Below are 12,562 nucleotides of genomic sequence, written 5' to 3' on the forward strand. Positions count from 1 at the left end.
GAAGGGGCACGGGGGGCGGAGGACGGGCAGAGGGGGCAGGTAACGGAGCCCATGGATGAGGACAGCGCTTGGGTGCCCTCTCGTTACTCCTCCCTGTGCCCAGCCCGGGGGCGGTGGTACCTGCTCCAGGTAAGTTCCCAGGGCCGCGGGTCCCCTCCGGCGCGGCACCGATCCCAGCGCTCCCGCAGCCGGGCACGGTCCGTCCCTATGGGTTCGCAGGGTCCCGGTCGCCGCTGCCAGCCCCGGCGCGGGTTTGCTGCCCAGGTCCGTCACGGCGCTGGTGCCTCCTCAGTACACGGGGCCCTTGACGGCGCCCGGCTCCGCCATGCGCGCACCCGCGTAGGCCGAGGCCCCGAGGCAGGCGGCCGGCTCGCAGAACCCGGGCAGCCCGGTGGGGCCGGGCAGGCCCGGCCGGCCCGCGAGGCCCGGGGAGCCCGGAGCGCCCCGCTCGCCCGGCCTCCCATCCACAGCATGGCCCGGGCTGCCGGGGAGACCTGCAACGGGAGCGCGGGCCTCGGTGTGCGGAGAGCCCGGGGCGTGGGAACCGGAGAGCAGGGGATGCGCGGGCGTCAGGGAGGGAGCAGCAGCGGGGGGGGGGGGGCAGAGCGCAGGCAGCAGAGGCTGCTCCGGGCTGGGGGTTTGCGGCGTGGGCCCGTTTGTAGGGATGGGGCAGGGAACCCCGAGCCAGCGGCTGTCACAAGGGGTGCTGCTGCCCGCCCTGTCTGTGCGGGGCACAGCGGCTTACCTGGGATGCCCGGGGGGCCCGGCATGCCTGGGTGGCCGCGGCCAGCTTCTCCCCGCTCCCCCTTCTCGCCTCGCTTCCCTGCGGGAGAGAAAGAGGAAGGGAAGGACTCTGGAGCTGCAGCAGGAAACACGGACCTGGCAGGGGAAGGGGCTGCCCCTGCGCGGGGACTGCACTGGGGCACAGGGGTGGCAGGAGCCCAGAGGGGGATTTCGGCCGGGCACGGTGTGGGTATGGCCACCCACCACCTACCTTTAGGTCCTATGTTGCCGATCTGCCCAGCAGCACCCAGGATGCCGGGGACACCTCGAGGTCCCATGGGTCCGTGTGGACCCTGCTCACCGGGTGGCCCTGGAGGACCAGGAGGCCCGGGGGGTCCCATGGCACCCACTCCTCCCAGGGCAGCTCTCTTGGCGCTGACAGCCAGCTCTGCCAGCTGCTCTGTAGGGCAGAGAGAGGCCGATGTGGGGCGGGATGGGGCAGCAGCACCCAGCTGCCAGTGCCCCTCTCACCCCCTCACCTTGCAGCATCTTCAGGACCACGTCGATGATGTGCTGGTCCCCAGCATCCCGGCCCTGCCAGCGGCGAGAAGAGGCACATGCCATAGAGGAAGTTTGCTCCTGTCACCATCTGTACCCACAAAGCTGGTCCCATCCCGGCCCACAGCACCTCCCTGCACCCAATGATGTTCCCACCGTTGTTTACTTTCCATTTGGTCCCAGTGCATGTGCTCCAGCCTCAGCTCATGGTGCAGCTTGCTCACGGTGTCAGCTTTCTGCAGCCCCATTTTGCAAATCTAAAGTGAGGCTTATACAGAAGAATTCCATCCCCCAGTGCCTCAGCACCCTCACAGGGAAGAGCTTCTGCCTAAGAGCTCAGCTCAGTCTCCCCTCGGGCAGGTTAAAGCCACTCCCCTTGTCCAAAGCCCCTCTCCAGGTTCTTTTTAATCCCCTTTACGTACTGGGCTCAGCCCTCCTGGATCCAGCTCCTGACCAGAACAGCGGTTTCCCAGAGGAACCAGTGAGTAAGGAAGGGTCGGGGCAGCACAGCACGGTGAGGGAGGTGAGGAGGGGCTGGCTGTGTGTGTACTGCGTGTACTGGGGTACTGTGTACTGTACGTACTGTAGTACTGGGGTACTGTGTTTACTGTGGTACTGTGTTTACTGGGGTACTGTGTGTACTGTGCACTGCAGTACTGGAGTGCTGTGTGGATGGTGGTACTGGGGTACTCACCGCCACTCCGCGCTGGCCGGGCATGCCGGGCACACCGCGCTCCCCGACGAGTCCTCGTGGCCCCGGGGGTCCCGGGTAGCCCTGGGCACCGGGGGCACCAGCGTCCCCCGTGGGGCCGGGGAAGCCCAGCTCGCCCTGGATGCCTTGCTGCAGGGGGGATGGAGAGAGGCATCAGGAGCTGAGCCCGGCCCTGTGCCGAGACCCTGAACACTCCCAGCATCAACCAGCGCAGCTGGGATCTGGCCCCAGGCAGGGTCTGAACTTGAATCCAGGGCTGAACGCGGTTACTGAAGCCCGCCTCCAGAGCAAATACTTCCTTAGACCACCAGTGTGCAGCATGCACCAGCTCCGCGGATCACTGCTGCCTTCATCAGGAGGATCTCCTCCACTGAGCATCCTGCAGAGCCACCCAGCAGGAAGGTACAGGTTGGTCCCAAGTCCCCATCACTCACCTGTCCCTTTGGTCCTGGCTCTCCTGATTCACCCTGGGGACAGAACACAAGGAATGAGATGGGGAGACAGCATGAATTTAGAGACACAGCCTGGGGGAGACATAGGTACCCCATGGAGCACACTGGGGTGTGATGCTGGTGTCAGGGGCCATGCTGGGCAGGAGACCCACATCCACCCCGTGTCCTTCCACCGCATCCCAGGAACCACCGGTAGGAACCCACCTTCTCTCCCTTCAGCCCTGCAAGTCCATGAACACCAGGATCTCCCTGGAGGAAAGGCAATGGAGAAATGTGAACCTTCACCACCAGCATCCCCATCCTCCACAGCCGCTTTCATCCCTCCTTCCACCAAGAACTTGACCAGGACACTGGGCTATTGATGGAGAAAGCTCCTGGTGCTGGTGGGTGCCCAACACAGTGTCAGTGACACCCCCCACCCCGGGCAGGAGGGTGCTGTACTCACAGTGCTGCCTTTGGGGCCGATTTTCCCTGGGGAGCCCTGGACAAAGGAGAAGGGGGGGGGATCAGTGCAGTGTCCCTGAGCTGGAGCCCAGGGCAGCCCAGCCCCTGCAATCAGCACTCACTTTGTCTCCTTTGACTCCTGGCAAGCCCTGGGGCCCTGGGATTCCCGGTGGGCCCTGCTCGCCCTTCGGCCCCTGGAAGTGAGGGTAACACCGGAAAAAGAGACAAATGAGTGAAAAGAGGTGGGGGGCAGACTCCCTCCCCCATCAGAGCATCCTTCCCAAGGGAATGAGACACCTGGGCAGCTCCCCATCCCCTCCACCAGCTCTGGCTGCCCCACAGCTCCCAACCTGCCCTGCAGCTTCCCACTGGAAGCGACAGTGCACTTGCCACTGTTTCACCTTCCATTCCATGGGAATTTAAGCCCTTGACTCACCGCTTTCCCCTGCTCCCCGGCGGGACCCACAGGGCCCCGTTCTCCACGGTCACCCTGCAGAGAACCAGGAAGGGAGCGGGGTCAGGGGCAGCTCCTGGCCCTGCCCCGAGCCCCACAGTGCCCCAGGGCCTCACCTTCACTCCGGGGACTCCCGGAGGTCCCTGCTCGCCGCGAGGTCCAGGCTCACCCTAGGAGGGAGAAAGAGAAGCCCCGGAGGAGCTGCTGCTCTCGCACATCATCGCCTGCCCCAGGGATGTGTGGCCCTGCCCTTGCCCCCGGCTCCCACTGCACTGCATGGCCAAGGAGGTGCTGGACCAGGGCACTGGGGATGTGGCCCCATGAGAGTACTGCTGTGGGGCAGGGGGAAGAGGAGGGCTGGGGATAAAGTGCCCAACTCTGCTTTGTTTGACAGCAAATGGGGAAAACAGAACAAGAGCGAGGAGGAGAGCGACCCCGGGCTGTGCCCAGGGGGAACCCGGTGGCATCTCTGTACTCACCATCTGCCCCGGGGCACCGGTGACACCGGGCTGGCCGCGAGCACCCACTTCACCCTGTGAAGGCAGGCAGGGGTGGTCAGAGTGCACCATGTAGGGCGAGTGGGGCTGCAGCGTGGGTGCTCCAGCTCTGCTGCCCCAGACCCACCTTGTCTCCTGGGCCCCCTTTGCTTCCCGGCTGACCCGGCAAGCCCTGTGGAGACAAAGCCAGGATCAAACCTCGTGCAGAGCAATGGGGGCAGCATCCCTGCGGGTGCCAGCACTGCCTCGGCTTGGAGGTGCCACCCCATGGTAATGGAGATCTGCCTTGGGTCCCGCGGTCCCCTACTCACAGCTTGTCCCCGGTGTCCCGGTATTCCTGGTTGTCCGGCCTGTCCCACGCTGCCCTGTGGGGGACACAGGATGTTACTGCATGGCAGAGAAAGGCGCAGCAATGAGGGGTCCATAGGTGGGACAGGGGGCTCTGCCCTTGACCCTGTGGGGATGAGGATCCAATGGCCAGGAGATGCCACATCAAGGGCTGGGATGCCGCTTGCCATTCCTGTTACTTCTAGCAAGCCCTGGTACGAGGAGCAGCACCCTGCTCCAGTGGAAGGTGCCCCTGCCCGTGGCAAGGGGCTGGAACTGGATGGGCTTTAAGGTCCTTTCCAACACAAACCATTCCATGACTGTGTCCATTCCCCGTGCCCAGAGCAGCCCCTGCCTCTCACCTTCACTCCTGGGATACCCGGGGTCCCGTCTTTGCCATCGATGCCTGGGAGACCCTGCAAAAGGGGGAGGAGTTGCTGGGTCTGAGACCTCCGAGAGGGGCTCGAAGGCTTGGGGTGGGGGCAAAAAAGGCTGGGAAAGGGAAGGAAAGTTCCAGGCCTGTGCTGAGCCAGGGTGCAAGGACACGGGGTAGCCCTGAACAGGACAGAGCTCCCCTTGCAGGGGGCTCAGCCCTGGATGTGGGCACGGGTGCCACCGCCTTGTACTTACATTCTCCCCCTTGGGGCCGATGTCTCCCTGGGGGCCCCTGATGCCTCGGCCACCCTAGAGTAGGAGGGAGCAAAGTGTCACTGCCCTCTTTGGGCAGGGGATGGAGCTGGGAGAGGGAGGAGGTGCTCATGGAGGGCCCCTCTCCATGCCAGGGAGCAGGGGCATTGGCATCGCACGGGCTCTGATGGGATACCTACCAGCTCTCCCTTCTCGCCAGGGTCCCCGGGTGGTCCCTTGGGGCCTTCCCTACCCTGCAAGGGAGAAAGATGAGGGCTGAGCAGCAAAGTGTGGGGTCCCCTGCCTGCCCCACGGCCCCTGGTGACAAGGGAGGGCACTCACCGGCCGCCCGGCTGCACCGATGGTCCCAACCATCCCCTTGTATCCAGCAGGACCCTGCAAAGAGAACACAAGGGGATCAGTCCCTCCCATCCCAGGCTCAGCGCTCAGTCAGGTCTGATCCCGCTGGCCAGAGGCAGCACCCAGCTCCCCGAGGTGGCCAAGCAGCATTGCTGATGCTCCTAGGAAGCACAGCACTTACCGCCTCGCCCTTGGGTCCGGCCATGCCAGGGTAACCCCTCAAGCCCTGTGGTCCCTATGGGAAGGAAACAGCAGCCAGTTCAGCTGGGAACGGCCCCAGGGGGAAGGTGCAATTAGAGCAGAAGCAGTCCTGGAAACCAGCTGGTTTGGAGGTGTCGGAGGTGTTTCAGCCCCCTCATTCCATAGCCGCCCAGCAGGCACCTTTCCAGTTGTCACTTCAATGATGGCAACGGGACCAAACCAGTGCCACTTTCCCAGCCAAAGCTCTTGGCTTCAAAGCAGTTTTGCCCTTTCCCAGAGCAGAGGGTGCAGCCCATTAATTGCTTTTCCTCTTCAAAGTGCTCAGTTTGAGCAAACAGCTTTAATCCCCGCATCCCTGCAGTGAACTGGATGCCGTACCCCCCAGTCAGGAGGGGTAAGGGCTCAGTGTACAGGAGAGATTTATCCCTGGATGTTGAGTTATCCATGTGAATGTGTGCTGACTGTGGGGGCCTCCACTGGGATGTGGCTTTGCCACCCTCCTGGTGGCAGCTCCATGGCTGGGAGGAGGGAGATGGATGGGATGAAGCAGGGGGTCCCCAGGAGTGGGGACACAATAGTGTCACATCCCCCATGTCTGAGGCCAAGCACAAACCAAGCAGAGCTGCAAAGAGAAGGATGTTACCGGGGGGCCTGGGATGCCTTGTTCTCCAGAGACACCAACATCACCCTTGGGGCCCTGGCAAGGAATGGAGAAAGGTCAGTGTTGGGGTGCAGTAGGGGTACAAACCACCCTGGGCATCCACAGCCCCTTGCCTGGGACCCATTAGAGTGTCCCCATCCAGGAAGCCCCCATGGGAAGATCACCCTGTCCACCCTCCATGTCCCAGCCCCGATCTCCCTCCTCCCTCTCCCACTGCTTTCCTTCTTTCCCCCTTTCTCTCCCCGGAGCCCCTGCCCTCTGATCCAGCCCAGCATTCCCAGAGGCAGGCATTCCTGGTTCCTGCTGGGAAGCTGACAGAGAGGTCTCTCACCTGCCCGCCCTGCCTGCCGGGCTCCCCAAGGGCACCGGGGCGGCCTCTGTGACCCTAAGGATGAAGAGGAAGATCATGAGCATCCCTGGGCAGAGCAGCAGGGTCGAGCCAGCACCTTGATGGCCACATCACCCGAAGCCACTGGTGACATGGCGGGGCTCAGCATCCTGCTGGTGAAGTGCTGGGGCTCAGCATCCCGCAGCCAAGGGCACACAGTGGGGATGCTCACTGGGTTTAACGCTCTGGTTTTCCAGCACAGGGAGCTTTATGGCTGGGGCTGGGGATTTGGGAGGGTCCAAAGGAAGGGGCTGGATGGAACTGGGGAGCTGCAGGGGACCTCTCCCATAGCACCTTTGCTGCAGGGCTCTGTGTGCCTGTCCTTGTGTTCCCAGGGCAGGTCCCGAGCTCCCCATGCCCCAGAGCAGGGCAGGCTCCGCTCAGAACACAGGAGGTCCTTGCTCACCCCCTGGCAGCTCCAGGGCTCCCTTACCTTCAGTCCCTGCAGTCCTTGGGGGCCTTTCGGTCCTGGTGGGCAGCTGGTGGGGCACTGGTGGGAAGAAGCAGCACAGTTGGGGTGGGAAAGGGTCCCAGAGCTTGCAGAGATGCGCTGGAAGGACGGGCTCCCGCGCCGCAGCACAGGGGACCCTCCGCTCCCAGCATGGCCTTGGCTGGGGACCCTGCTCCTCCTGCCCCATCAGCCCCCAGTTACCCAACACCACTGGGGGCTGCATTTCAGAGCAGGGCTCTCCCAGCAGCCACTGCCCTGCGCAGGGACAAGGGGATGCAGCTCTCACCAAGAAGTCAGCGCTGCCTTCCACTCCTTGGATGTGTCCCGGGGGGCCCTGCGGGAGGGAGCCCGTCAGCACCCCCGGTGTGAGCGGCGCTGTGCTGCAGTGAATGCTCTGTCTGGAGGGGGGGGCCTGGGGAGGTGTGTGCGGAGCCCAGCCCCAGGCACGGGCACTGGGAGGTACTCACGGGTTTCCCTGGAGGGCCTGGGGGGCCCCGCGGGCCGTCGGGTCCGGGGTCACCCTGGGAAGGAACAAGCCCAAGTGAGGGGATGCAGGGGTGGGGAGGCAGCAGGTACCGATGGAGGGGGTGATGGAGCACCAGAGACCCGCAGTGGGAACTGGGGCATCCCCTGGCTGTGAGCTGGGAGCAGATGGGTGGCACCAATGGACTTGGCTGCTCCATCACCCTCTATTCCCACTGTAGGATCCCACTCTCCCACATTACAGGGTCATCCCTGTATGCACCAGGAGCCCGGCAGTGCACAGCAGTGGATGCTGATGCAAGGAGGGGAGGTTTAAGGTTTTCCTGTGCCCCCTCCTGCCCCCTACCTTGGGTCCCAGTGCTCCGATCTCTCCAGGCAGCCCAACCTGGCCTGGAAGCCCCTTAAAGAGAAGACAGGAGTTCACTGAGCTACAGAGGTTGAGCCCCGAGCCCCCTGCTGTAGGGTGCTGAGATCTGAGCTCTTCCAGCCCAACTCCAAGCAGATCCCTGTGTGTGCCCCCCCAGCCCCACAGAGGCAGCACTTACCGGTGGTCCTGGCAGTGAAGGACCCTGAAACAAAAAGAAAGACACAGTTGGTCCAATCCTCCACCCCCCAAACCCAGCAGCATCGCTGCCCTGAGCAGGGCAATGCCCACCCTGCCAGCAAGGATGCAGCAGGAGGACTGGATCCCTGCTCCGCTCCCACTCCACTCATGGTTGCCAGAGCTGGGAGTGGGAGCATCACTGGTGCCCACAGGAGAGGTGAATACTCACGGGGAGCCCTGGTGGCCCTGGAAGTCCGGGCTGGCCCTGTAGGGACAAAAGGGGAGAGTCAGGAGCTGGAACAGGAGGGGGTGGCCCTGCCGAGCCCTGCTCCACTGCTATCTCAGCGGCCAAAATCCACCCCCCCGGACCCAGCCTCAGTGCCCCTTCGTTGCCAAATGCTCCATCACCCAGTTCCTGCATCTGTGCATCCCCCCCACAGTGCTGGGGCTGGTCCCAGGCCAGCCAAGCCCCACTGGATCCAGGGGGGAAAGGGGGGAGCCCGGAGCGCAGCCCTGCAGCAGCTCCTCACTCACTTTAACTCCTGGCCCGCCGATGGGTCCTGGCTCCCCTTTGGCTCCCGCCAGGCCCTGCAGGAGGAGAGACAGCGGGAGGTGACTGCGGCCTCCTGCTCCCCAGCCCCTGCTCCTGCTGGGAGCTCATGGCTTGAGCATCACCCAGGGGCTGATCCCCAGAGAGCCCCGGCTCTGCCCAGCCTCCAAAGGAGCCCAGCTCTCGCAGGCAGCTCAGCCTGGATGAATGATGCATGCTTATAATAACCGTTATTATTCTATTCATTTATTATTGAAGAACAACCAAACCCCCAAGGACTCTGGAACCAAGGGGATGGCTCTGGGGCACGGGGTTGCTCCAGGTCTGTTCTGGAGGAAACGAGAGCTGAACCAGGGTTCAGGGCAGTGGCTGCAGTGCAGGACAAGGAAAAGCCTTTCCATGTTGGGGTGTTGGTGCTGTGGCTTTCCTGGCACAGCTCCTGCCCATGTGGGATGGAGGGGATGTGCTTTTGGAGCTGGGCAGTGCAGGAGGGAGGCAGCAGCGCTGCCCCAGCTCTGCCTACATTTTCTGCTGTGACACAAAAGGTGCTTCCAGCTCCTGCACAAAGAGATTTGGGCTTTTTCTTATGTGTGACATAAAAGAATGCTCGTGCAGGGAGGAAGAGGAGTTTGCTGAGACCCTGCTGCGACTCAGGGGGGTCACGGGGGCTGTACTCACATCGATGCCCGGCTTCCCTGCGGGCCCATCTGGACCAGGGGCTCCAGGCTCCCCCTTGACACCCTGTAAAAGAGAAGAGGCAAGGGGCAGCGTGAAAGATGCTCCTCCAGGCAGGGTGAGACCGTCAATGAGCTGGGGGGGGATGTGTGGGTACTCACCGGGGACCCCGGGGCTCCGGCAGAGCCTTTGTCACCCTGGGGAAAGGGATGAAGGTTGTAAACGGGGTCCTTTACCCCACAGAGCCGGGCCAGGCAGTGCAGGGGGCTCAGGACCCGCATCCCCAATCCCCCTTCCCACACTGGATCCCTCAGCGCAGGAGCCAGATGAGGATGGGGCTGGTGTGGAGAGGTGAGGGCTGCGCTGGGTGCAGGGAGGGCTGCGGCGGCTCCAGGTGGAAATAGCACTAAAATAACAGCCTGGGGCAAGAAAGGGCCCTTTCTGCTGCTCACAGACTCCTCTGTTGAGGCTCTGGGCAGGATCTGGAGCCACGGCCCTCGGCCATGGCTCTACTCTGTGGACACCCAACCTGGGGGTCCTGCTCCCCCTCAGCCCCTCAGCTCCAGCTCCTCAATGGGCTGAGCCCTGCACCCAGGTCCCCGAGCATCCTCTGCTGCTCACACAGGGGTGCCCTGAGCATCCTGCACCCAAACCTCCCTGCGCTCTGCTCCCATTCCAGGCCCCATTTCCCGAGGTGGTCAGGAAGCCACAGGCTGCTGTCAGGGAGGTGGATGGAGCCACAGTGCGGGAGCTGGGCTCCCCCATGCCAATTTTGCCACCCAGGCCACCAGCAACACCAGGGATTCTCCATATGCCCCAGCTCAGTGCAGGAACCGCACGGCACCGGCATTCCCTGCCCTCCACAGCGCCTCTGCCTGACACAATGTCCCTCTTTGTGCTGCAGGTCCCCTCCTTCCCTCCCTCCCTCCGGCCTGCCCAGGTTCCCGGCCGTACTCACATCAACGCCATCCGCTCCCGGCACTCCTGGGGGACCGGGGGGCCCTCGCGGGCCGGGCTCTCCCGGAGGCCCTCGCTAAGGGGAAGAAGGGATGGGACCCACGTCAGGAGGGATCACACCGACCCCGGGAGATGCTGGGGTCAGAGGGAGCCCAGGGCGCAGCGCTCGATGGGGACCCATCTCCGGAGAGCTGGGATGGAGTGAGCACCCCAAGGCATCCGAGCTGTGCCCCCAGCAAGGGAACGGATGGAGAACTCCAGGCACTCTGCCCCACAGAGGCACAAGCAGCTTCCCATCCCCTGCCTGGTTTCTGCCCCATCACAGCTCCCTCCTGCCCCAGCGGTGCGGGGTCTCCATGGGGTGAGGGCCTCTCTCAGCCCGGGGCTCAAGCCCGGCACTGGGATTTCTAAGATCACCGGTAGGATTTGGGTGCCCCGCTATGGAACGGGGACCCCGAGCCCCTCCGAGGGCTCCCTCCTGCCTGCTCGGGGCTGGCTTGCTGCCCGCAGCACCGCGCACAAAAGCACCATTCAGCCCGCACAGCCTGGCCCCAGCCCTGAGGTTTGCACAGGACTCCACAGGAGCGGCTTTGCAAAGGGATCTCTGTTATCCTGACGGGGTGTTTGGGGGTGAAGAGACTCCAGTCCTGGAGACCGAATCCTGCTGTTCCTGGAAATGAAACCAGACGGGCTGGCTGCGACCCCCCCATCCTTCCAGGCTCATTTATCTCAGGATGAGGGGTGATGCTGGTTTGTTCATGGAGCCAGGAGAGCCCTGGCTTCACCCTGGGAGCTAGCGCCCGGACTTGGGAGCACCCGTGAATGGCGGCTTTGTCCTGCCAGAGTCATTTCCAATCGGATCCTTGTTCCAGGAGCTCCCTTGCTCCGACCAGAGCCCGCTCCACTGCCCGGACCCTGCCACCACAAGCCCATGGGCATCCCGAGGGGCTGTTATAGGAAGGGAGCTGCCCCAGCTCTCTGCAGTGATGCTGTCAGTATGCTGTCTGTACCACATCTGTACCACATCTGTGCCGTGTCTGTACCACATCTGTGCCATGTCTGTACCACATCTGTGCCATGTCTGTACCACATCTGTGCCATGTCTGTGCCAGCGGGTAGCTCAGGACCCACATGGGAATATTATCCCGAAATCTCCCCTAAACACCTGATTTTTGGACTCGCAAGGCAGGGGGAGTTTTCTCTTGTCAGTGCGATCCCAGGGGGAGCCCTGCCTGCCCGCTGGCCCCGAGGGGCAGAGCGACACCTTCTCTTTGCTTCTTTCCAATGCTTTTGCTGCTGCCCCTGGGTGAGCTGGGAGAATCCGCCGGGATCCCAAGTGCCTCCACTGCTGGTGTCCCTCTCGCTGCCCCCCGGCAAGCCCCATAGAACCCCAGCACAGCCCTGGGAGGGTCTCAGCCCCCTCTCAGCCCCCCTCAATCCGGCAAAGCAGAAGTGAGTAAGCATTTATCCAGGCGATGGGAGGCACAAGATCGGCGGCTGCTGGGGAGGGGAGCGGCAGAGTCCCCATTGCTGCCCAAGGGGAGAAGAAAACTCAACCGGTCAACTAACAACCCCAAGGTGTGCATCCCAGCCCTGGCCCTGGCCCACAGGGCTGGAGGCAGCTTTCGGCATGGAGAGATCCCAGTAGGGTCAGAGCTGGGGGTCCCGGCTGGGTGCTGCTCCCACCCCCCATAGTGGGTCATTCCTGGGAAAAGCAAGGGAAAGTTGCTGGGAAAAGAAGCAGAAGTCCCAGCACTGCGAGCGTCTATGGCAGGGAGATGGAGACTGTCCCCTTCCATCCCCTCCCTATCGCTTCTCCATCCCCTCCCTATCCCTTCTCCATCCCCTCTCCGTGTCCTCCCTATCCCCTCTCCGTGTCCTCCCCGTCCCCCATCCCGGCCCGGCTCGGAGCGGGGCCGAGCAGAGAACTCACGATCTGGGCCAGGCAGAGGCAGGCGGCTTGGAGCAGGAGCCAGAGCTGGAGCACGGGGGCGCCGCCGGCCATGGCGGGGCCGCTGCGCTCAGGTACGGCACCAGCCCCGACTGCACAGCGGACCCCGAGAGGAGGAGGAGCGGGAGGAGCAGGAGGGGCTCATGAATATGGAGCAGGGGGATGAGGGCAGGCGGCAGCCCCGGCCCCCCCCCGCTCAGGTGAGCCTGTGGCTGTGCTGGGCTGGACTGTGCTGGAGGGCTTGTCACGGTAGAACCATTGAGTCCTGGAATTATGGAACGGTTTGGGGTTGGAAAGGACCCTGAGGTCATCCGGTTCCGACCCTCTGCCAAGGGCAGCAACACCTCGCACTGGTGGATGTGAGGATTTGGAGGATGGTGGTCGATGGCAGTGTGGGATTTGACACGGGTGGCACAAAGGGGCTTTTAATGCAGACCAAGGGGCTGGGAGATGAGGGGGACAAGCTGGGGAGCTGCTGGTGGGGCTGCATGGTGAGACCCCAGCCAGGACTGCCGCGTGGGCACCCCCACGGTGTCCCCTTGATGTC

At 63.5% G+C, this 12,562-nt stretch overlaps 1 protein-coding gene across 1 annotated transcript; it reads right to left on the reverse strand.

Annotated features, from left to right (window-relative positions):
- Window positions 1-205: 205 nt before the first annotated feature.
- COL9A2 (collagen type IX alpha 2 chain) lies at window positions 206-12,166 on the reverse strand. Its single transcript, XM_061360830.1, has 32 exons — window positions 11,998-12,166; window positions 10,066-10,140; window positions 9,269-9,304; window positions 9,111-9,173; window positions 8,417-8,470; window positions 8,112-8,147; window positions 7,884-7,907; window positions 7,685-7,738; window positions 7,323-7,376; window positions 7,142-7,189; window positions 6,838-6,894; window positions 6,348-6,401; window positions 5,999-6,052; window positions 5,336-5,389; window positions 5,137-5,190; window positions 4,995-5,048; window positions 4,798-4,851; window positions 4,530-4,583; window positions 4,152-4,205; window positions 3,968-4,012; window positions 3,823-3,876; window positions 3,460-3,513; window positions 3,326-3,379; window positions 3,012-3,083; window positions 2,891-2,926; window positions 2,650-2,694; window positions 2,428-2,460; window positions 1,976-2,122; window positions 1,263-1,317; window positions 995-1,183; window positions 746-823; window positions 206-494 (listed from the first exon to the last, which is right to left on the reverse strand). Exons 1-32 carry the CDS (start codon window positions 12,067-12,069, stop codon window positions 289-291), a joined length of 2,073 nt encoding a protein of 690 aa, XP_061216814.1. The 5' UTR covers window positions 12,070-12,166; the 3' UTR covers window positions 206-288.
- Window positions 12,167-12,562: the final 396 nt, after the last annotated feature.

Source organism: Neopsephotus bourkii, unplaced genomic scaffold, assembly GCF_033783945.1.
Source record: "Neopsephotus bourkii isolate Nb327-2 ecotype Australia unplaced genomic scaffold, CSIRO-AGI_Nbou_v1 NB_1036, whole genome shotgun sequence".
NCBI classification, from domain to species: Eukaryota; Metazoa; Chordata; class Aves; order Psittaciformes; family Psittacidae; genus Neopsephotus; species Neopsephotus bourkii.

What these genes read in the sequence shown, in the direction of transcription:
- COL9A2 (XM_061360830.1), bottom strand. Translation starts at nt 12,069, where the DNA reads ATGGCCGGCGGCGCCCCCGTGCTCCAGCTCTGGCTCCTGCTCCAAGCC. An exon ending in CCGGCAGGCAGGGCGGGCAG is followed by an intron (nt 6,053 to 6,347) that starts GTGAGAGACCTC and finishes ATTCCTTGCCAG; the next exon opens with GGCCCCAAGGGTGATGTTGG. An exon ending in CCGGCCAGCGCGGAGTGGCG is followed by an intron (nt 1,318 to 1,975) that starts GTGAGTACCCCA and finishes CGCCGCTGGCAG; the next exon opens with GGCCGGGATGCTGGGGACCA.